At 35.3% G+C, this 23,325-nt stretch overlaps 3 protein-coding genes across 4 annotated transcripts; 2 read left to right on the top strand and 1 right to left on the bottom strand.

Annotated features, from left to right (window-relative positions):
* Window positions 1–7,970: 7,970 nt before the first annotated feature.
* On the bottom strand, window positions 7,971–13,724 carry LOC143304653 (uncharacterized). Of its 2 annotated transcripts, none has more exons than XM_076627153.1 (2): window positions 13,587–13,724; window positions 7,971–13,369 (listed from the first exon to the last, which is right to left on the bottom strand). In XM_076627153.1, the coding sequence occupies exon 2, from the start codon at window positions 12,425–12,427 to the stop codon at window positions 10,751–10,753; it is 1,677 nt and encodes a 558-aa protein (XP_076483268.1). In that variant the 5' UTR covers window positions 12,428–13,369; window positions 13,587–13,724; the 3' UTR covers window positions 7,971–10,750. The 2 variants fall into 2 exon arrangements, with proteins under 2 accessions (XP_076483268.1, XP_076483269.1); XM_076627154.1 differs by having other exon boundaries at window positions 7,971–13,363; window positions 13,587–13,677.
* Window positions 8,540–9,754, top strand: LOC117163163 (organic cation transporter 1-like). The gene is made up of 3 exons (XM_076627135.1): window positions 8,540–8,555; window positions 8,812–9,160; window positions 9,446–9,754. The coding sequence occupies exons 1-3, from the start codon at window positions 8,540–8,542 to the stop codon at window positions 9,624–9,626; spliced, it is 546 nt and encodes a 181-aa protein (XP_076483250.1). The 3' UTR covers window positions 9,627–9,754.
* LOC117162554 (solute carrier family 22 member 3-like) lies at window positions 13,404–15,661 on the top strand. Its single transcript, XM_033344412.2, has 5 exons — window positions 13,404–13,648; window positions 13,755–13,860; window positions 14,593–14,696; window positions 14,762–14,976; window positions 15,372–15,661. The coding sequence occupies exons 1-5, from the start codon at window positions 13,467–13,469 to the stop codon at window positions 15,659–15,661; spliced, it is 897 nt and encodes a 298-aa protein (XP_033200303.2). The 5' UTR covers window positions 13,404–13,466.
* Window positions 15,662–23,325: the final 7,664 nt, after the last annotated feature.

Below are 23,325 nucleotides of genomic sequence, written 5' to 3' on the forward strand. Positions count from 1 at the left end.
ATTACTAGTACATATTGCAGTAATAATTAGTGCATGTAGTGAAATTACAGAGTACATTCTAAATTCAAGCGTTACATTGCCAAATAAAATACAATCTGAAAATGAAACTGAAAATGAAAATACCGGATTGAAAAGAAACTTTAATAAAACGTTATAACGAGCAACAGCGCGAACACACAGATTTGTTCGACATAAATTGCAAGACTTTTTGCTCCAGTGGATTTCCATGAACTTTGCGTCGCTCGTCAGGAGGAGAATTATTCATCGAGGGGTAGGAAGCATCCAGAAGAAGGACGCGAGAACGCGCAGGGTCTTAAGCTTCTCCTTCTTTTTTCCTCAAAGGGAAAGGAAAAAGGACAGAGGCGCGCTTCATTAGGAATTTCGAAACTTTGATCGAAAATTCGTTTAATCGAGGCGTTGAAATTGCTATAAGATTCCCGTGATGCTGATCGTGATCAGAAGTAAATCATTCGACTGTAGTTTTCTGTTGCAGCTGGGATGGGTTTGTCAGTATGATGCACTGCCAACCATAGCTCAAAGTATCTTCTTCATCGGCGCTATCTTCGGAGGATTAATTTTTGGATGGGTTGCTGATCAATATGGAAGAATACCAGCTTTGCTCGGAGCTAATTTAATGGGATTTCTCGCTGGGGTGGCTACTGCGTTCACGGGTAGCTTCTGGCAGTTCACTTTGTGTCGTTTTTTCGTTGGATTCGCCTTTGATAATTGCTTCACTATGATGTACATATTAGGTAACCGTTTTTCAATAATTTCTTTTTTGCCCTGGAATTGAGTTTGAAAGCCACACAGTGGCTACAAAAAGTACTTGTACGTATGTATCCTTATTTCCCAATGAAGCGTCTCTCTTCCTTTTTTTTAAATCAGTTTTTACGTTTCATTTTGATAGCATTAATTATTTATAAGCATGTATGAAAGTATTACAAATGATACGAAAGCTAATATTTTAATCAGTCTTATCTTAAGACTTAGTCTTAATTAATCGGTATATATATAAATGCTGTTCTAAATACGATGGTGTACAGTTACTTTTTGTAATTACTGTAAGCAGAAAGATCTCTAAGTTTAAATAACAAAGTAATCTCTACAACATACTGTAAAACTGTTGTTATGCTTGATTTACGACTGACGTTTCTACAAGTATATGAATTTTGCAACAGAACTCACGTTGCCATGCAACAATTTAAATGAAATTGAAAACCATTCAAAGTTACGAAGAAAGATGCTTAAATACATATGAATATACATGAGGTCATACATATTTATTTTTTAACTGCGGCGTTTATATCAAAGAGAGGGAGAGAGACAGAGAAAAATTAATTTTCCTGTTTTATAAAAATTTCATGCAAGATAAAAATATGAAACTTTAAGATATTTGGATTTATATATACCATTGAATATTTATAATATTTAAAGGTAGTTAGTTCGCAATCATTTTCTATACTAATATTTTCCCTCTATACTCGCGATCAATTATGTTTTCGCGATCAGTTATGTATTAATTTTGTTTTCTCTTTTAACGAGACAATATTCTGATTACAAAGGATTAGTTGTTCAAAATTGCTTTTCATTTCTGGACAACTATAGCATACCAGGGTTTTCATAAATTTTCACTTCCCAACGGAAAGCGAAGGTAACGAATGAATGGTTCTACAACGAACGCTTCCACAACTATAAATCTATGTATATATATACATACATACATGTATATGGTTTTAATTAAAATGAACATCTTCTTCTAGCAAACTTATTTAAAATTCGTAAAAATATCACATAATAATATAAAACAATCAAGTAACATTTTAAATATTCCATTGAAAATTCTAATAAATTGTTTAATATAAGATCGATATAATTCATGCTGAATTCATTGTCTGATATCCATAATACAGGCAATTTATAATACAAAATTTTATTATAACTCTACATGAAAAAATTTCAATTATAATACTGTAGAAATATATTTTCCAGTTATTGTTCTAATATCAATATACTGAAGAGAAAATCTAGACTAGTCTCTGTCTTGAAAGATATTTTATACCCTGAAAGTACAGCGTTAAGACCCTGATTGAAACTTTTGAAGAGACTCTGTTGAAACGTAAGAACGCTGATTGAAAGTTCATCAGACGAGTCATTGAAACGAGTTTTCTTGATCGAATAGCAAGTTTGTCCTGCAGAAAGCATTCCAATTGTGAAAATCGAGACCAAAGAAACTCAGGTGACGTGCATTAACCCTGAATCGATGACTCAAGCCGAGGTTGGAAAAATTTACAATTTGTTCGACAAAACAAGGCCAAGTTGACGAGATTCGTGAGCAAGTGGCTGGTTCGTTAATGATTTGGCGTTCGAATTTTCTTATTTCTATTCTAATTATCAAGGTCGATTAAACGATTGATCACGAATATTCGACGGAAATATTGAGAGAGAAGGCTCAATCTGTACGAGTGTAAATCGTATTTTAATCAATGACTTGAGAAAGTGAGATATTGATTGAAACTAAGATAAGTGATACTAATTCGTTTCGAGCGCGTAACAAATTACATCATCGGATTCATTGATTTGCAAATAATTCTATATTCAGTTCCGTATTTATAATCGAGCGTAGCGAAGATAAAATGAAAGGGACGTGATTATCCGAGGGTCTCACAACTAGAGGAAAATCGATGGGAACGAGGAAATCCTTAATTGTAGAAACTGCGTAGAAAATACCGTGGAAAATATCATATATATTTTAATAGAAATATTTTTGTACTTTTTTTTAAACATTAAAACTTTAGAGCTTTAGAAGATTTATGTATTAATATACGTATTTATACAGACTTTGAAATTCATAACAAATTTCTCTAGATAGATGCGAATTTTTTGTATTGTTTCGTATGTATACCTGTGTCACTTTTCTTTCTAACGATATTTAGTTAAAAAGTTCGTCTATATCATTTATAATAGATTTTGTTTTTATTTATATTAATGTTAATTTTATATTAATAAAAATCACTGAAATTTTCAGTATCATCATTATTTAGTATCATCGAATTTCTTTCTTCTTTATGTTCCATATTATTATTAAAATTCTCTAATAAACATTCAAATATCCTATAGAATATTTCCATTATTTTTCACGTATTATTTGCAGTCATATTTTCCATATTTTATTATCGATAAAGTTTGAGTTGGTTCTTTAAATTCCTATTCAACATTCCAGCTAACCAGTCGATATCAATAACACGTGCCTTTCTTCCTGCCAGGATTTATAACTTATTCAAGCAGAACCTCACTCGACCAGCTCGTTGAAAGCGTAGAATTCGATCAACTTCATACAACTCACATACAAACTGCAGATAATGCTAACAGTGGGAGGAAAATATGAGACTGCAAAGCGTATAAACCTAGTAGTTTATAAAAGCATTTACATATTTGCCACAGAAAAATTATATGTATGTAGAATATGTGTTATATAAAACATTCTGAAATTTCATTAGCATTGTAATGATTATATTGGTAAAGTTTGAAGCATTTCTGAAGATGCACATAGAAGTTACGAGATATTTAATGCAAACATTTATTTAGTACAAATATACAGCATAAATAGTTATCTTAAACATGTAATAAATGGTTATCAAATATCGGGATTTATTAATATAATAAATGTTTGACTATTTTTATAATTAAATATTTTTGTAATTACTGTGAAATATATAATTACGCTAAATAATTTTGTATCTTGTATATAGATTTTTAAATTTACTTAATTGAAACTCTGCATTATAATAACCGTATTTATAATTCTGACGTCATATTCGATATAATTATTATATGACTTTATTACGATCCTAATGAAATTCCAATATATTCATGAATATATAACAGAAACGTAATAATACTTTGTTGTACTAATTATGATACCATCATATATAATAAATATAAATAAATAAAAAATGTCTATAAATGCTAAGATACTTTTACGAGCCAACAGGCGAGAAGGAAGAAACGAAAGAAAAGAAAGAAGAGAACGAACGTTAATCAGTTTCGAAACGTTAACAACGTCCTTGCGTTGGACGGTGCTCGCGTTTATCGATTGGTCGCATTGCGAGATATCGGTCAGATTATTATTATTAATACGATCGTCTGTAATTTATCTTTGCTAACTGTGCCGCACGGAATCTTCGTTTACAATAAATGAGTTGTCGCTTTTGATCGAACGGTAACACGATATGAAATAACAGGGTGACGGAAACAGCTGGGAGAAAAGCGAATACTTTTTCTGCGCGAATAATGTAATGTTAAAGGCAGTAAACCTTGAGAGGCGAAGTGATGAAACGAGTGGTCTCAGAGAAGCTTCTTTACGTCTTCTTCTCCTTTCTGTATCCTTTCTATGAGAATAATATCTCGTCTTCAGAAGAGATCTCCTCGCCCTATCTACGCGTTGTAAAGGCAATACAAACTGAATGATACATATATTTAAAAAACGATATTTTGTTGGTTTTATGAATGTTGATTTTTATAACGTGAGGTTCTTCTACTCTTATTTTCTATTAAATTAATGATACATATATTTTAGAATGGCTGTCGCAATGGTGATGATGATGATGGTGATGATGATTTGCGAAAGAAGATGTTGAAAATTACAGACAGCATAAATAATATTTAGATTTCATGGAAGTTGATTTTTGTAATGCGAGGTTCTTCTATTCTTGTTTTTCATTAAATTTCTATGTAGAAAATTATTAAACATTTGGATATAACTGGGAGATTATTTCCGTTCATGCGTACCGGAGTTACTCGATGGTCTCGTACCGAAGCTGATAACCAACCCAGATTTTCAGGAAAGCGATTAATAGCTTAAAATTTATTCGTGCGAGATAATAATCCAAAATGTAGTTAAAGTTTTTAAGCATTGTTTGTTAGGATTACGAGAAAATGATGAATTAACAGTTATGTATAGACACGTTATATATATGTAGGAGGTCCAGAGCGTATTGGGAAAATTTACGGCGAATTAAACAGGAAATTCCGAGATATTTGCTCAAAATATCTGATTTGTGGAATTATCCTATAGCTATTTTATTTAATAAAAATTAATTCAGGTAATTTTAGAGAATAGAAATATCTGAAACTCGTGATTTAAACGAACGTTCGTCATTTTGGTTTATTATGAATTATAAATTGGTTCATTATGAAGCATGAAAAGTAAAAATCAATGGTACAAAGTGATCTTAAATAAGGAAGCGAGTTCCATGGTAAACATGGTTCGAGCATCGCAATTATAATAAAGCAAAAAAAAAAAAAAAGAAACAACCACTGAGCGGTAATTATCAGGAAGCCACTAGTTACAACTAATTGAAGGTGATTCCGGATTAGAAGCAAGCCACTATTAAGTGGCTAACACGGTTGCTTCATTAAGAGCAATTACTCCCTATTTTACGGCAACTACAAATAGATGTTGTTCACTATGATATATTTCCACGTGTTTATCGCATCTTGTCCTGTTATGCGATTAAAGAGTTACAACCTTGCGTTTCTAATTTATTGGACGTATACGCACCAGACATTAATTTCGTCTACGTATTCGTGAAATTGCGAGATTCATTCATCGCGAAGGTCAGTTCAATTGTTCAAGATAACTTCTCATCGTTTTAATCTGTTTTCTTGTACGAAAATAGAGTAATATTTACTTGTCATTGCACTGTGGATATATATCGATATGTTCGTTCAGGAAGTCAATTGTTTTCATCGAATTAGACTCGACTTTCCGTAGAGAATGTTCGTTTCGACATAAATATGTATCTCAGGCTTATCGATCTTTCAATATCTACCACAAATAGCTTAACAAGGTAACACACGCTCGTGTTTGAATTATGTAAATGATCCTTTGACTCTAACGATCCGTTTATTCACAGTTAATTTATGATATTGCTAGTTACGCGTGATTCTACCTTTTGTATCCTTAAGAAATACAGGGTGATTGGTAATTGGCGGTACAAGCGGAAAGGGGGTGATTCTACGCGAAAAAAGAAGTCGAAAATATAGAATAAAAATTTAAAAATTTAAAAATTTAAAAATTTAAAAATTTAAAAAATTTTAAAAATAACGTCAATTGAGACAACGATCTACAGTGAGATCCGTTATAACGAGACGTGATAAAGTGCACGCGTACCGAGCGAAAATTCAAAGTCGATTTTCTCGAAAACAAAGCCTCAAACGAAAAATTTTTATTCTATATTTTCGACTTCTTTTTTCACGTAGAATCATCACCTTTCCGCGTGTACCACCAGTTACCAACCACCCTGTATGATTCGTAAATAGAAACGTATTCTTGTCGATAAGTATCGAAACACTTACGGAAATTTAAATGGGCTCGAACAATCATCGGGAAATTATTAAAGTCCTTGTTATTAGATCTAAACACGATTTAATCGTAGAACTAAACACGTTTGTTAAATTAATCTATATATTGTATATCTACTTTTTATATATTTGTAACTCAAATTTTTCTTCTTCATATTGCGTTAAGTTGCCCCAAAAGTTTCTTTCGTTTTATATTATTTTATTGAATTACGTGTGATCTATTTTGTCCCAATGAATATAATTCAATAAAATAATATAAAACAAAAAATAGTATGCGTCTATTATCTCCTTACGAGACGAAAGAAATTTCTGCGACAACCTAATATATTGTTCCATTCTTTATTCACAGAATATTTCTTTCACAGATGATTCTTCTAAATATTATGTTTTTTATTCCAGTATTAGAATACGTTGGACCAAAGTGGAGGACATTCGTGGCGAATATGTCGATCGCAATATTCTTCACATTTGCAACTTGCATTCTACCCTGAATCGCCTATTATTTGGCCGACTGGAGGATGACCTGTATTGTCACCTCAGTTCCTCTTGTTCTAGCTGTAGGTACGCCATGGTTGATACCGGAAAGCGCTCGATGGCTGGTCAGCCAAGGTCAGATAGACAGGGCCATTAAAATCCTTGGTAAATTCGAGCGAATCAACGGCACCAAGGTGCCCGATGACATCTATAGACGATTCCGGGTAAATAAACCGATTACCGCAATCTTTTCCGTATTTTCTACTTTTATGATCTTTCCTGCTTTATGTGCGTTCTATAAATACCAATTTATATGCCTTTAAGCATATCATATAATCATTTTCTTTGAATAGAAGTCTAATTGGGTCTTTTACGTAATGAAAATTTGTTTACAACCTAGTAATTTTATATCTTATTCATCACCTAAATTGCCAGCGATAAATTGCTGTCAATTTCTGTTGTTGTCTGTTATTGTCTATTTCTGTAATGTTATTTATTGAATTTGTATATTGTTTTTATCTTTGAAAATTTTTATACAAATAGATTAAACATTTGGAAACTGCTCAGTCTATGAATAGATCATGACAATATTAACATTAATGTACGATATAAGGAGATAATCGACTTTCAGAGGTTTGATGTTTTATAAAGTAAAATGAAAAAATTTGCGAACGTCCAAGTAAACTATTTCGAAAGGATCGTCTCATACAAATATAACATAAACTTTCTTCCGGATTTTATCGTAATCTTTGTACACATAACAGATTCACATAAATTTGTAAGAAAAACAGACAAACGACATTAACTAGTTAAAAATTTGCTAATAACAGGAAACCTGTGCCAGAATCTGCAAAGAGGAGGAAGCAGACAAAACGTACTCCGTGTTGGATCTATTTAGAACGCCACGACTACGGAATATCACGATTCTATTTATTGTTATTTGGTTCGTATCGCTATTAAACAGATATCAAATAGATTGACGTAAAATCGGAATTGTATCTTGTAAAAATCTCACGAACAGTTTTATATCTTTTGTCTAAAAATACTTCATTTCTGAAGCAAGGAATTTGCTTCTCACATGAAATATGATAGCGTGCATTTCTTTATCATATGAAATTGTTTTACGAAATATAGGATGGCGATTTCTTTGGTGTTCGATGGTCACGTACGAAACGTCGATAATTTAGGCCTGGACGTGTTTGTTACGTTCACGATTGCTGCAGCAACCGAGCTGCCTGCTGACACGTTCCTCACGCTCGTTCTTGATCGATGGGGCAGAAGATGGCTGGCGTGTGGTTCCCTCGTCATTTCTGGTATCTTCAGCATCTGGGCTTCTGCCGTTTCCAATAGTTCGTACATTTCGTTTTTATATATTCACCCTTCTATATTACTGATCAATCTTCTAAACAACCTAAGTCGATAATTCTGACTTAATCAGACGAATATTTTTCATTCGTATAACATTGTGCTTTTTGAAAGGAAGAAAATGTATATTTTGGAATATTTATAACATGCAAATGCTTGTAGATTATTTGCTACATTGCTAGAATAGTTTCCAAGCCCTATCATGTATCCGTTGTATAGATATTTTATTTCCCCTTCTACTGCTTTGATCATAAGATCGCTTCGTATTTCCGCATATATCAAAGGGCGTTGGCAATAGTCCTCAAAATGATGGGCTTCAGTGCTCCAGCAGTGCTATATGGCTTTCAGTAGCCGTAATCCATAATACAATCCCTTAGATTCAAATTGGCTAGATTAACGTTTTATAGATAAGAAGCTTATTGCTTATGCTTAGCTTAGAGCTAAGCACGCTTATATTAAGCTTAGCAAATGCTTGTATCAACTATTGCAGACAACCAGACAAATTACAGACAGATAAAATAATTTCTTCCCTTTTTATTCCTTAAAATTTTCTAAAATTATTTCATGAAAAATTAGAATTAAAAACTAATGCTAAAATTTTTTCTTCAGGTATATATACAGCTTCTCTGGCAATTCTCGGTAGATTTTGGATAAACATTTCATACAATATCGGTCTCCAATATGCGGCTGAAGTATTACCAACTGTGGTTAGAGCTCAGGGTGTAGCTTTGATACATATAATGGGATACGTTGCTAGTATCCTCGCACCCTTCGTAGTCTATCTCAATGTTGTGTCCTCGTTCCAACCTCTTCTTGTGCTGGGCACACTCGGAATTATGGGCGGTCTTCTGACTCTCTTTTTGCCGGAAACATTGAATAAGGATCTTCCGCAGACGCTGCAGGACAGCGAGGATTTTGGAAAAGATCAGAAGATATGGGATGTACCTTGTATCGGAAGGTAAAATCACATAAAGGAACTTTCGGTCTCCTTTTTTCAAAGATATTCACAGATCTTCAAGCTCGAAGTTCAAGATTCTCAAGCATTCTGTTAGATCTACATCTTCGTATGCTTTCGTATTACTTTCTTCTTAAAATCTGTTAAATCTCTCAAAAGAAAACTGGACTATCTTCTTTCTTCAAATGCTTTTTAAATCTTTTGAACAGAAGAGAAGGATCGAGTTGGGAAGTTATTCAAATCTTTAAGCGATTGGATTCAATATTTTTAAACGCAATGTTTTGACAGGAAACGCGAGGACGAGGAGACACCACCGGTCGCCATGTTCCGATCATTTTCTAGATGCAGTGCGAGGAATTCGATGAGAGCGTCGCTTCGCGGTGAACCTTTAAGGAGTAGCATGCTACGGAGATCGAGTATAAAATCGAGGAAAAGCGAAAACTCGATCACAGAGGTCGAAAGGCTGTAGCGAAACGTTCACCACGAAGTACAATATTTGTCGCGTTGATCTCGAGCAAAGAATCTTTAGTCTTCCAAAAACGTGCAATACATGTATTAGAGTAAGACAAGTTACTGAATCCAGGGATCTTAAATTCCACCGTCATTAATATTCATTATCACAAAACAGCGGATTTTTATGCAATTATGGGTGATTCGAAGATACGAAAATTTATAGAATGCGTATGACGCAAAATTTTGTAAAATATCCAAAAGTACAGCACTATCGATGATATTTAATGGATAGAAACATACTTTTGCCCAAGTCCTTTCGATTGTATCAAATCTTTCAATTGTATTATTGTATCCACGAAAATATGCATTTGCATAAAGATCCGCAATGCAATTATCATCGCAATTTTTCATCAACAATGATTGATTAAAAATTCAATCATTAGGCGAGCGAATAAAAATTAGAGTAAGAACGTAGGTTAAAATAATTGTCGTAAATTGTCGTGGGTAGTTAATGTTAAAAATTAGTACTTTCCTTTGTTATAAAAGTTCCTGAAATTGTTCGTACAAAAGCTCCATCTTATAGAATATAGTGCAATAATCGTTATACTAGTAAAATAATAACATCATAAATGTAATATCGTGATGTAATATGTTTACAAAAAGTGGACAATATAGAGATGTTAATCAGACAGAAAAGACGATTGTGGCTTAACTTGAACTATTCACACCAAACATACAGAACACAGCGCAATCCACACTCTCTCGGCAACGCCACTCGCAACCTCCGTCTCCGCTCGACTCGCACTCTGTTTCTCGACTCGCACCCTGTTTCTCGACTCGCGCTCTGCTTCTCGACTAACACTCTGGCCGTTGTCGCATTCTGTTGTCCTTTTCCTAGGCCCACCGCACACGTGTTCTGCAGACGCTCGTAGCCAGGGTCACGTAGGTCTTTTCCGCGAAACCATGCACTTGAAAAGACCGATGACACATTGATGGGCCCGACGGTGCCTCGGCTCTCGCGACATTGTTCATAGTTCGTCCGATATTTCCCAGGCCTTTCGTCCGCGATACTACATTCGGCCATCCTGCAATAACATCTGCCCTCAGATGTTGCCTTCTATCTCGCTGTCATCAGATGCGTCACTTTCGGCGTTTATGACCCAAGGTTTCATAAAATCGAGGTGTGTGTGGGTCCTTCCTTCGGTACTGCTTCGCACGCTTTCTTCTTTTCTTGTAATTTCGCAGGTTCCCTTCTAGCTTACCTATGTTTCGTTGGGTTAGGCTACAGTCAAGGCAGTTGGATACCACGTGTTCGACCTTTTCGCGTAACCCCTTGAACCAGAAGTCCTTCTTGACCATAGCTTCTGTTTTGGTAACCTCGAAATGCCCACGCTCGTGCGCTTGCCTGACTACCTGAGCCCGCATCGCCTTCGATACTACTATTAGCACATCGTCCTCACACTCCTTATACAAAATATTGTTTCTTACTACCTGCCCATCGGCCTGACTGCACGTTGCGGCGTCCAAAATCCTACGGACTTCAAAGTCCTTGTTCTGTGCCCTTCTCAACCGTGCAATCAGCCCGTCTTCACTCTCCGTTACATACATAGTGCTCGGCAGGGGGTTCCTACTCGGAGCATCTACATACTGCATACTTTTCCCCGGCCGATGACACGCCTGATACTTAAACTCGCCTAGTAACAAGGCCCATCTAGCCACACGCACACACAAATCTTTCTTTCTAATTACACCTATCGGACTCGCATACTCCGAGTCTGACGATTTGATGACACCCTCGTTTGCCCACGCTTCCATCAAATCATCTTCTTCCTTTCTTTCCGACGGCGCCAGTCTTCGCGGTCTTCGCGCTACCGGCTTGTCGCTTTCCAAAACTACTTTTGCGGTTATTCCGACGTCTCGCTTCTTCTCCGGCCTATACCCCCTAACGATATCTCGAATCGCTTCACGATAATGCGGTTCCTGTACGTGTGTTAGGTCTGTTTCGTCGGTCTGTTCTACCACGTTAACTCTAAACACATCCGACACGTCTTTGTTAGTCTGTTCGTCAAGCCGCAAGAAAGTCACTTCGCCTCGTTTAACCCGTAACTCTACCTGATCCAGAAAAACAGTGCCTAACAACAGGCCGTGCTTCGTCAATATTTTGTTTGAGACAACGTGCAAAGTGATTGGCAGTTTACACCCATCAACCGTCATTACCTTAGTGAATTCACCCCAGGTCTCATTGCCAGCGGAACCAACACCGTCGAACTTAAGCTTGCATTTACCTAGCGGTGGCGACCCTAACCTCGCATACTCGTCTGATCGAATGAACGTGAGATCACTACCCGTGTCCACTAGTGCCACAAACCTGCATTCATCTATCGCCACTTCCTTCACATACTTCCCCTTTTCGGATCTTGACACTACGCAAGTCTCTTTCGGTTGTGCCGTACACCTCGCTGCAATATGTCCAAATCCGCTGAACTTGAAACACCTAACACCTTCTCCCCTCTCCGGACACTTAACACTTAGATGATCCTCACTACCGCAAATGAAGCATCTTCTTTTCTTCATTGCATCTACAGATTGACTGGGCTTCCCGTTCTTCTGGGTTTTAGCCGACTTCACAATCGACTTTGCTCTACGACTCTTCTGCTCTTCGTACATCACTAGCCTCTTCCTCAACTCTTTGACTGACGTAGCGCCGTACAATACAGCCTTATTGTTCTCGTCGTCTATTATTCCATCCACTATGTATTCCACCTTTGCTTCCTCCTCCATGTCCACATGGTTGGCTATTTCGAGCATGCGATACATGTAAGCCAAACATGCTTCATCACTCTCCTTTTTTGTTTCTTCAAGTTTCTGATGTACTTGCCTACTGTTGACTTTCCTCGAAAATTCTTTCACTAGCCCCCTCTTCAACTCATGCCAAGTCCTGGCATGACACTCGAAGCTGGCCGTTGTCGCATTCTGTTGTCCTTTTCCTAGGCCCACCGCACACGTGTTCTGCAGACGCTCGTAGCCAGGGTCACGTAGGTCTTTTCCGCGAAACTATGCACTTGAAAAGACCGATGACACATTGATGGGCCCGACGGTGCCTCGGCTCTCGCGACATTGTTCATAGTTCGTCCGATATTTCCCAGGCCTTTCGTCCACGATACTACAGTTATATCTTGATATTCTTAAATCGAGTTATACAAGGTGGTTGGTAACTGGTAGTACAAGCGGAAAGAAGTCGAAAATATAGAATACAAATTTTTTTTTTAATTCTTCCATCGAGACAACGATCTACAGTGAGATCCGTTATAACGAGACGCGATAAAGTGCACGCGTATCGAGCGATAATTCAAAGTCGATTTTCTCGAAAACAAAGCCTCGAACGAAAAATTTTTATTCTATATTTTCGACTTCTTTTTTCGCGTAGAATCACCCCCTTTCCGCTTGTACCACCAGTTACCAACCACTCTGTATATTCGTTCGAAATGAAAATTATCACAAAATTTTCAACACGTAATTCGTTTAAATACGTTAGAAGCAAAACACGTGCATTATGTAGCGCTTTTTGTTATACGGACCAGCTCAAACTCGGAACATTCACGTTTGCAGAGTAAACGGATTAATTTAAAATCGGAATTATATTTATAATCTTACAATTATCCTACAATTATGTTGATGGTATCGTTCATTCGGCTCGTCATCAATTGCTCCATATTAATAATAACCGGTTTCACTCGATAAATCTTCCATGTTCTATTACTGCAACATAAAGAATAATCGTCGCTAAGTATCTTGATATAATAATCAGTTATTCCGAGAGTCATCGACGATCAATTATCCCGCAGTGCTCGAATATATGGCTGTTTCGAAACGAACGTTGGTCGTGAATATCGCCTTTGGCGTATACTTCGCAGTGGCCAGTACAATTTTACCATGGATAGCCTATTATATCGCGAACTGGAGATATTTTACTTACGTTACTGCCATACCGCTGTTATCTGTCGCTATCACACCGTGGATTCTTCCCGAGAGCGCCCGGTAAGTAAACTCCTAATCGTTCGATTATTCGAATTCTCAACTTGCGCTTTGAGATTTATGCAAATTTACTTATCGATCCATATCACTCGTATTTGCTCTGTTCAAGCTGGTACGTTTCCAACGGGATGATGGACAAGGTTGTTGAGAAACTACGGAGAATAGCTAGGATCAATCGCAGAAATCCAGACTCGCGTATTTGCGATATATTCGTCGTAAGTTCGATCAAATAGAATTCTAGAAAGCTTACGCAAAATCATACGGTACAGTACTTGAATCTGTGCTGACAGATATATTTGATTCACGTCGAAAACACACAGACTCGCGAATGTATTTTAACATGCATAGACAGGTTTTAAAAATGAAACGCGATGAAAAATGAAATATGAAATGAAACTTGACTGTCGCGATTCCATTGTGGTATTATATCGATCTCGTACAAAATTTGAAGTAAATCTGGGAATTTATATAGAAATTATAAAATATTTACAATTTACAAGTACAATCGGGGATAAAAATAAGCTGCTATAGTTAATGGAAATAGATGTGAAGAAAGTATAATCAAATTAGTATCAGCCTCATATACTTGAGTTTTATTTATTATATTTCCTTCTAATAATATGCGGATAGTTCAGCAAATGATTGAAATGAATTTTTACATTTTCTCCACTAATCCACTTAGTTTTGTTCCCGACTGTATTTCGGATCAGAAAAGTATTTAATCAACCAACCACCCATTATATTAATAAATCTCGATATCAAAAGCCATGCCGACTAATTCCATAAAACAGAATGCAAAGTGCCACTGTTCGTGCTATCTATTAATGACGAATAAAATGAAAATAAAATTTCTTTTCAGTGTGTTATGAATTTTGAACTGTGTAAGGGCTAAAGGCACGACTCGTATTATATCTTTCGTTAATTATTCTCGAAATAAATTCTTGCAGAGTAACATGGAGGCACCGGACAAAATTCAAGAATCAGCGACGCTGCTCGATCTGTTCAGAACGCCACGGTTGGCGAGAAACACTATTCTTCTAGTTGCATTCTGGCAAGTATAAGATACGAGTTCATGTTGCGAGAAAACCTTCATAAATAACCGATACAATCTTGTAGGTGTTTCACCCTGATCCCGTTCGACGGTCACGTGTATTCATTAAAACTTATCCAGAGCTCGGTGTTCGTGTCGTTCTCGATCGCCTGTGCCACAGAACTTCCAGCTGGGTTATTACTCGCCCTGTTGCTCGACCGATGGGGTCGTAGACTCTGCGGATTTCTCACGATGGCAATGACCTGTGTACTCAGTATCGCTGAACTTATGCTGCATTCCAGTAAATATATCGATCTGTTTATTAAAGTAAAATTAAAACGATTATAATGACGTATTATTGAGAAAAATCTGAAATTAAGTTTATGATGAATGTAAAAGAATTTTGGCAACTTCGAAGGTATTAATCTTGGAAAATAATTATTTTGATGGAACTAGAATTTAGGAATTATTAGGAATTAATTTAGTGGCGAAATTGAAAGAGGTGTGCACATTTTAGAAGCAATAATTTTCTATATGTTGGTTTTCTAGAATTTGGAGATTTATAGAAGTTTAAAGTTTGTGTGAAATTTTAATTTGATTTTGATTAAGCTTCGATCGGACTATATTTTTAATTAAACTTACAATCAAGTATTGTGTATCCAGGATTAATTTTGTATTTTTTAATTTATTCCCCAGTGCTCGCGAAATTAGTAATGTCAATATTGTCGCGATTCTGTCTGAACATGGCAGCCAATGTTGGTCTTCAGTATGCAGCAGAACTTCTGCCCACGCCAGTCAGATCGCAGAGCGTATCTTTCATTCATATTTTCGGAATAGTTGCACACTCTTTGGCGCCATATATCACTGACTCGGTAAATAAATATTTATACTACTATTGTTGTTACAACATTTTTGAAACACCGCTAAGCACATCCACGTTCAACTTCTCTTTAATTTATTCCAAAAGATACAATAAGCGCTATTAGAAATTATGAAAAAGCTCTCATGTAAATTTTCTCATGAAAATGTAAAATAGTTTTTTTCTTACCTTAAAACAAGTTGTTTCTTGAAGAAATTAAATATTATAAAAATCTGATCAAAATATTTCTCACTTTCTAGAAAGCCCGTTTTGGAAGTTGCAACCAACGCTTTTCTTTAACTGATCTTTACAGGTATCGTTTTAATTTATTTTATGGCTAGAATCATTTGAATATTATACGAATAATTATTTCCATTCGAACGATTAATAAATCACGTACATATAAAAGATATATTATGAAAAAGACGTGACGAAACAAAAAAATATTGGAAATTCCGTTGTCATTAGATCAATTATTTTTGCAATGATTTTTATTTCCATGTAATTACATATGAAATGGGTAATTCATTAACATCTCCTCGAATCGAATATAATTCGTTACACTTCACAACGATTCAAATAATGGACGGGAAATATATAATAACTTTCCTGTCCTTGCGTTAAAATAGTACTGTACAAATCAGATGATACAGGAAATACCCAAAAAACCCAATTACATCCACATTGCATGACAGCACACTTGCAATGGATTTTTGTGATTTCAATGTCACAGACAATGACACAACTAATCAGAACACGTTCGAGACTATAGACATTGAAATTACCGCGTGTTTAATACGTTTAAAGCATAAATCTAAATTTCACGCGATTATTTCTTTGTACATTGTGAAACTCTTAAATTATCTTAATCGAATAAATAATCCTAATGTAATAAAACATCTTGAAATAGACCTAGATATCTGAAACAGAAACTCGAAGGATAAGAAATCCTAAAAGGTACTAATCCTAAAATAACAAACTCCTAAATAATAAACAAGTGATAAAACCTGTTATAAATAATAACGCTTACCTGGAATAATCAAATCCTAACTAATCGAAAATAAAATAAGGCAAGCAATTCTTAATCTTTCAAGTAATTTTTCCGAAAACACAGAAAGATAGAGAAATTAAAAAGACGCAGCACAAATTGCAGCACAATGAAAGTTTCAGAGCGATGAATACGATCGTATTAAACTAAATAATTTTCAAAAGTGAAATTACACTGAAACGTATATCGATGATATTTGTCATTTCTACGATCTGTTTCGCTTGATCGTGCTTCTTTTCTGATGTAAATTCAATTTATAATACGAACTAAGTTTCCTTTATTATTATTAGTCCTGCGTCTTTTTAATTCGTCACTTCTTTTATTTCAGAACAATGACGGGATCCAAGATGCTGTTCGGATGTTTGGCGTTAATTGCTTTTCTGCATCCATTAGTTCACGTTTGTACTTCGAGTAGTACAGCTCAAGGTTTGTACTTCGAGTTGTCTTTTTCCATGCACTTCAAATTCCAATACGATCTGGTCACGTGGCCTTCGTACAATTTCGAAATTTTACCTGTTTGGTAATCGTCAATGAAAAAAGAAGTTATGCGTGACCTCAACACATTGAAAGAATTTTTATGATTTTTTATTTGCCGGTTGGTCAGCAAGTTAATGGAAAAATTTCACTTAACTATTCGCGTTAATTTCTTCGGTTTAACTTTTGGGAAATGCTTCGTTAGCTTCGGGAATATTCCAACGATTCGTTTTACGTACAAAATAAGCATGATAAATATTACATCACGGTAATGAAAACTATTGGCGTAATACCTAAGATAAAGATGCAGAGACATTCTTAGAATTTCTAATGACACCTTTATAGATTTCTCGTTTAATATCGCTATTACATTTGAATCACTTTTACCTAACGGTGTCACATAGTCTCGTTGGAAATTTGTCAAATTCCTTAAAGTGATCACTGAAAATTTTCCTAAATTTCCAAGAATTTATTTATCACGAGGTAAAGAAAATGTGTATTAGAAAGATGAGATCGAAGGTTTACCATTTTTTCAATTATGGCGAACGCAATATGTAATCAATGAAAATTTTATATTTTCACGTTGAAAGTTTCTTCAGATAATTATTATCCAGATGATGACTAACTCTTACGAATTAATGCGTGTCTGTAGGATAATCCGGTAGACTTGATCCGCTTTTTATATCGAAAGTTGAGCAATCGGTGACGCGTTCTTATACACCGAACCGCGAAAAGCAAAATTTCATATGATCTCACCAATTTCGGATGTCAGTCAAATCAGTCAAATAATAAGTTCGCGTTAATATACACGTTCGATTTTTGAAAAGCTTGTTCAATTTAATAAGAGTTTTGGTAACAGGCTTATGTTTTTAGACCTAATTGGTTGTTTTCATTTACAAGTACCTCGTGTTAAAGTACTCATAAAATGACATTAAAATCAGAAAACTAATAACTGAAAGATTATCATTTTTCCTCTGTGGTAGTTTACATATAACATAATGCAACTAACATGTCACGATTAATGCAAAATAAATAAATTACTAATATAGACATTTTTTTAGTAATTTGTATAATCGTGCAACGAATTGGACTTTCTAAAGGCAAATATTAAAGGAAACATGGAATTGATGCCAAATCTATCACAAATATTATTTATACTACTTATTTGCGCAGTTTGAAGCGAATCAAATTGATGAAGGTTTCTTTGTTACATGTTAATTTACATTTTAAAAGACATAACAGGCACGCTAATTAGTTTGCTTAAGATACTTTCGAGATACCAAGTTAGACGCGTTTCCATGAAATCATATCAATTTTACGATGATATTTTTCTATCAAGCATGCAATTATAACCGTATCGTTGATTAGTGCATACAATTATCCATGTACATTCGTCTTTCCGAGTACCGCGCTTCAATATTGCTAATTTCAAATTCGTACATTAATGTTCGTAAATGCTTGAAAATGCTATATAACTGTATCAGCTTCTGTTAAAAGCATTTTATAGTAAGATCTCTATAAATTTGTAATATTTTTTAGACAATTTGAATTCATTATATTATACATCATTCTAGTCATTTCTAATTAAGTTACTTTTGCGATGTTTAATTACATTTTATGTATATTCTTATAACTCTCTCTGTTACGGCGCGTACGATGGTCCGTGCGCCGTCTGAAACTTATATCTATATACTATATACTGATCTACTACATACTATATACTATAAACTGAATCCTTTGACGTAATCTTAATAGCTTGAAGGAATCTCTAACCCTGTAAGTGTTTTCGGTTTATGGATGGTCCTTAGAACAATGCTTAGGTTTATTGCGCACTCTTACAAATAACGGAGAAAGCGGGTAGTTATTTTTCCAATAAACAATGTCACCCACGAGCCACGTTGGTAGGAGGCTTCCTCCTCCTATCTTCATTCATTAACGTTGGCTATAATCAATGGGCACCCTCACTTTCCTAACGAAAAGTGTGAACAACGAATCCGCGTTCTTCGTTCAGAAAGCACACCCACACTGAGATTTCCTCTCGTGGCGGCACACGAGAACGCAAATCTCACCACTCGAAACCAACTAGTGTCGGACGACGGCAGCGCAGTGGTTAGCGCCATAGAGTACAAACGTTCGGATCCCGGGTTTAAATCCCGGCGCCTCGTACTTTTCCAAAGTCCGATTTTTCTTCCACGACATCTAAATAAGAAGGAAATACAGCAGTACTACACCCCGGCAAGCGACATCTATAGCCAGCAGCCTACAATTATCACGGATATATGAAGGAAGACGGAGAAAAAGAAGAAAAAAAGTGTGTTTCGTCCAGAGCCTGCTAGTGGACTCATCGGTAAGGCTTACCTAGCAGGCCCATGCCTTAGACACAATGGAAGGAGGGGGAAACAAAGCTATGTACATGGCAGAGACATTGAAGACGGATTCCTCCCTCCCACGGCCGGACACTGTATCCAAGGCCGGTCGGATCTCCTACCCTCTCTTGCGACGTATCCCAGTGGAGCGGCCCCACTCTTAATCTAGTTTGGTGGGAAAGGTTCGCGTACACACCGTGTGTAAGAACTATTAAAAACCACACAGTGTATCGCAACTACCTTTCTACTACTTAACCCAAGTCCTATATTATCAGTCTTAGGTCCGAGGCGGCTCCTGTCACGTAAAGTTGGTACTTGGGTGGTAGTAAGAAGGCTGAGTCGTAACCCAACTACTTATTATTTTCCTTTATAAAACTTTATTATAAACACTTACAAAATAACACCGAACCGGAGAATAGGGGTTGTATGAGTACAGCAACTAGAAGAGGAACAAGAACTGCCCGAGCTGGGTGAAGTCTCGGTTTATATACGTTTTGGTTTTAGGATGTTGAGGGGCTAGGATAAGGTGGTGATGTATCCAAAAGTGTCCAAAGGTCGGGGGTCCATATCCTATCTCTGATGTGGACTAAGGTGCGTCACAGTCTTGGTGTATGCTATGATGATAAGGTGGTGATGTGTCCAAAAGTGTTCGAAAGTCGACCGTCGATGTATTATCACTGATGTAGGTTGAGATTTGATTGATGTCACATACCCCCCTCTTTAGATTGATTTTGGTCCTCCAAAATCTTAGTGTTTCCTCAGTATGGAGCGATGGAATTGGACTCTGACTGGTTCGACTTGTACTTGTTCTTCTTCGTCGTGGTATATGCTTTTGCTATTTCAACCTGTGAAGGTTGTTGGCTGGTTAAATTTCGACTACGATTAATAGGGATAATTTGCTAAGTTTGACGAAATGCCGCAGTATCACGTGTTGAATCTTTTGTAGACTTTCTAACAGCCTGTGATATAGAATGAGTTAGTGGTCTTTGAGTAATGGTTTTATACTATCTTGTTGTTTCTTTATAGTTTGATTGTTATCCAGTTGTTCCTTTGATACTTGCATTTCTTTGTTTTGTTTAGCAACTTCTAAAGCCTTTTCAGCATCTACAACTGGTTCTTTTTCCATGCATGTAATTTCTTCTTCAACCAGTACAACTGTGCTTTCCTCTATAGTTCGTGTTTTTGTGTCATTTAGTAAACTTTTCAATTCAATTTCCACAGTATCTGGAGCTTTAGATACCGACTGACTGTCATCTTCTGCATTTTCAATGCCCCAATCATCAAAGATATCCTGAATGACACTTCTTTTGTTAGTTATGCGCACTTTATCTGCTTCACTTATAGATTTATTCCTTCCTTCTGTATTAGCAACATGTATAAGTACGACAATTTTATTATGAATAATTTTCTTTTCTAAATTAATTTTATGTGAACTATCAAAAGATCAATCTTGCCATTTCCATTTGTTGTTTCTTGTTATTCTTTTCTTTAATATCAATGTCATCTGCAGTTTCTAGATCACTAATTACTCCTGAGGTAATAGGAGTTATAGAATCGTTTCTTGTCTTTGTATGATTTAATATGTCCTAACTGTATTTCTGGCTACAATTTTCAGAAACTTCTTGAGCCACAATTTCTGTTGAAATTACTTCTATAATTGTTCCATCACTTTCTCGTGCTTAACCTATCGAATTAAATTCTTCATTTACAATTTCAGCGTTCTTCATTCCTTTTTGTTCTGCAGAAACATTTTTTTTTCTTCATTGGAATTTACAACAGCATCCTTTTCATGTACAGTTAAAACAATATTTTCTTCTGTACTTTCATTCATATCATTAATATATAGTAGTTTCGACAGTCACTACCATTACTTCTGAACTACTATCAACTAGTTTAGACAAATCTGTGTCTGTATCCGTGACATGCAATGTTTGGGCTTTATCATCAAAAGTTTCACCAAGTGTTTTAATTAATACTTGACACTGAGCATTAGTAACACTAACTGTATCTATATTTAACACTGTACAAACGTTGTGTTTCTCAATGTTTTGTTCACCCTCATTTGTATTAAATATTTCAACATCGTTCGTACTTTCTTTATCTAAAGATGTGTCACCTGCATATCTTGAATGATCTCCAATCTCAGTTGTATTCTCTGCTTGCTCTTCTTGAAATTTCTCATCTTTTTTTTTTTTTTTTTTATATTGATCATCAATTTGTGGGTCCTTATTTATTATTTCTTGTTCTACTTCATTAATCGCAGCGTTCTTTATGCTCTCTGTCTCACTACTTTCCTTACTTTAAAAATTTTTTTTTGTTTTTATTTAAATCTGTTACATTACATTTATTTACTACTAAACCATCTTGAATTGTATTATCTGTATATTCCTGTGACTTATTTTTTTTTTTTTTATTTTCTGGAATATCATGCACATTCTTTATAATATCAGTCGTTGATTCTGATATTAATGAAGAAGATACATCTACTTTTATCGATGATTCTACTTTATTAATGTCACTGTGCACTTCATCTAGTTGTTCCATAGTAAAACATCAAGATTGTTACAATTACTTAAGAAGTCATGGATTGTTATTTAAATATTTACTGCACTTTTCCATCAATGTAACCCTTTATGGCAGTTTGACATTCTACAGAACACCAATGCTGTATCAGTTTATATTTTTCTTCATCATGAAGTTTTATTATATCACCTAATTCTTCCTGATGTTTTTTTTTTCTTTTTTTTCAATTTTCAAATAAGAGTGTGTTTTCTATGTGAATCTTTTAATTCTTGATTCGTCTCGAGTAAGCGATTATTAACATCTTTGGAAAGTTTTTGGACGTTTTCCAGTTCTTTTCTAAGAAAATTATTTTGTTCGTTCATATCTTTTACTTTACCTTCAATTTCTACCCTACGCAATATTTCAAATTTATTTTCATTGACAAGGATCATTTTTCTTATTTTTCAAAATCCAGTTTCAATTTATTAGTTTCTTCTTCATATTTATATCCAAAATCACCCACTTTTTCATATTCACCCTTTAGTTCGTCTAGTTCACATTGAAGGGCAGATTATTTGTCCTTGTGGTTCAAGAACTACATTTTATCTCTTTTGCATCTTTAGCTCCAGCTTCACGTTCCTCCATTGAATTACTAACACATGAATTAAGTTTGGCCTTTTTTTTTTGTTCCAGCAAGTCAACTTCATATTTGTGACTTATGTTATTTCTTCTAATTTTATTGTTAGTTCTTGAATTTGTATTCCAAAAGATTGAACTCTTTTTACGTGCGTGTGTGTGTGTGTTTTTTTTTGTAATTCTAATTTTGCAATTCTAATTTTTGCACTTCCTCCTTCATGTCCTCTATGTGCTTCTCGAACTCTTGTGTCGTCCTGTCTTAGTCGGAACATTCTACTTGAAGATCAGCGAGTTGATGCTCGGGATCGTAATTCAATTTTTGGTCGTTAGCAGTAATAAGCTCACGTAACTTCACTTTTGAACTTGATCTTGTTTGGTCTGATTGTGTTTTCGTGGTGCTTGTTGTGTTCTAAAAGTAATCGTCACGTTGCTTGCATTTTTAGTGCACATTGATACACTGCACTCTGCACAGGCAATGCTTTTGTTGTCATGAAATCTCTCTAACTTTTCAGTAACAAAACCTTTTATTTTATTATTTAATTTTGGATCATGCGCCCCTGGTGAAGATACATTATGTGTTCTCTTTACCTTTATTATGCACACGTTTTCCTTTTGCTCTCAATTTTTCGATCATCTTGTGCTGTTCTATATATTGTGTTCTTATGTTCTTCGCATATAAATCCTGTCGATTGATTTTATCTTTCAGTTGAGGTACATGTTTAATTCTTTACCTTTTTTTTTATGGATTTCTTGATAATCTTTTAG

This window comes from Bombus vancouverensis, unplaced genomic scaffold (assembly GCF_051014615.1).
Source record: "Bombus vancouverensis nearcticus unplaced genomic scaffold, iyBomVanc1_principal scaffold0045, whole genome shotgun sequence".
In the NCBI taxonomy this organism is placed as follows: Eukaryota; Metazoa; Arthropoda; class Insecta; order Hymenoptera; family Apidae; genus Bombus; species Bombus vancouverensis.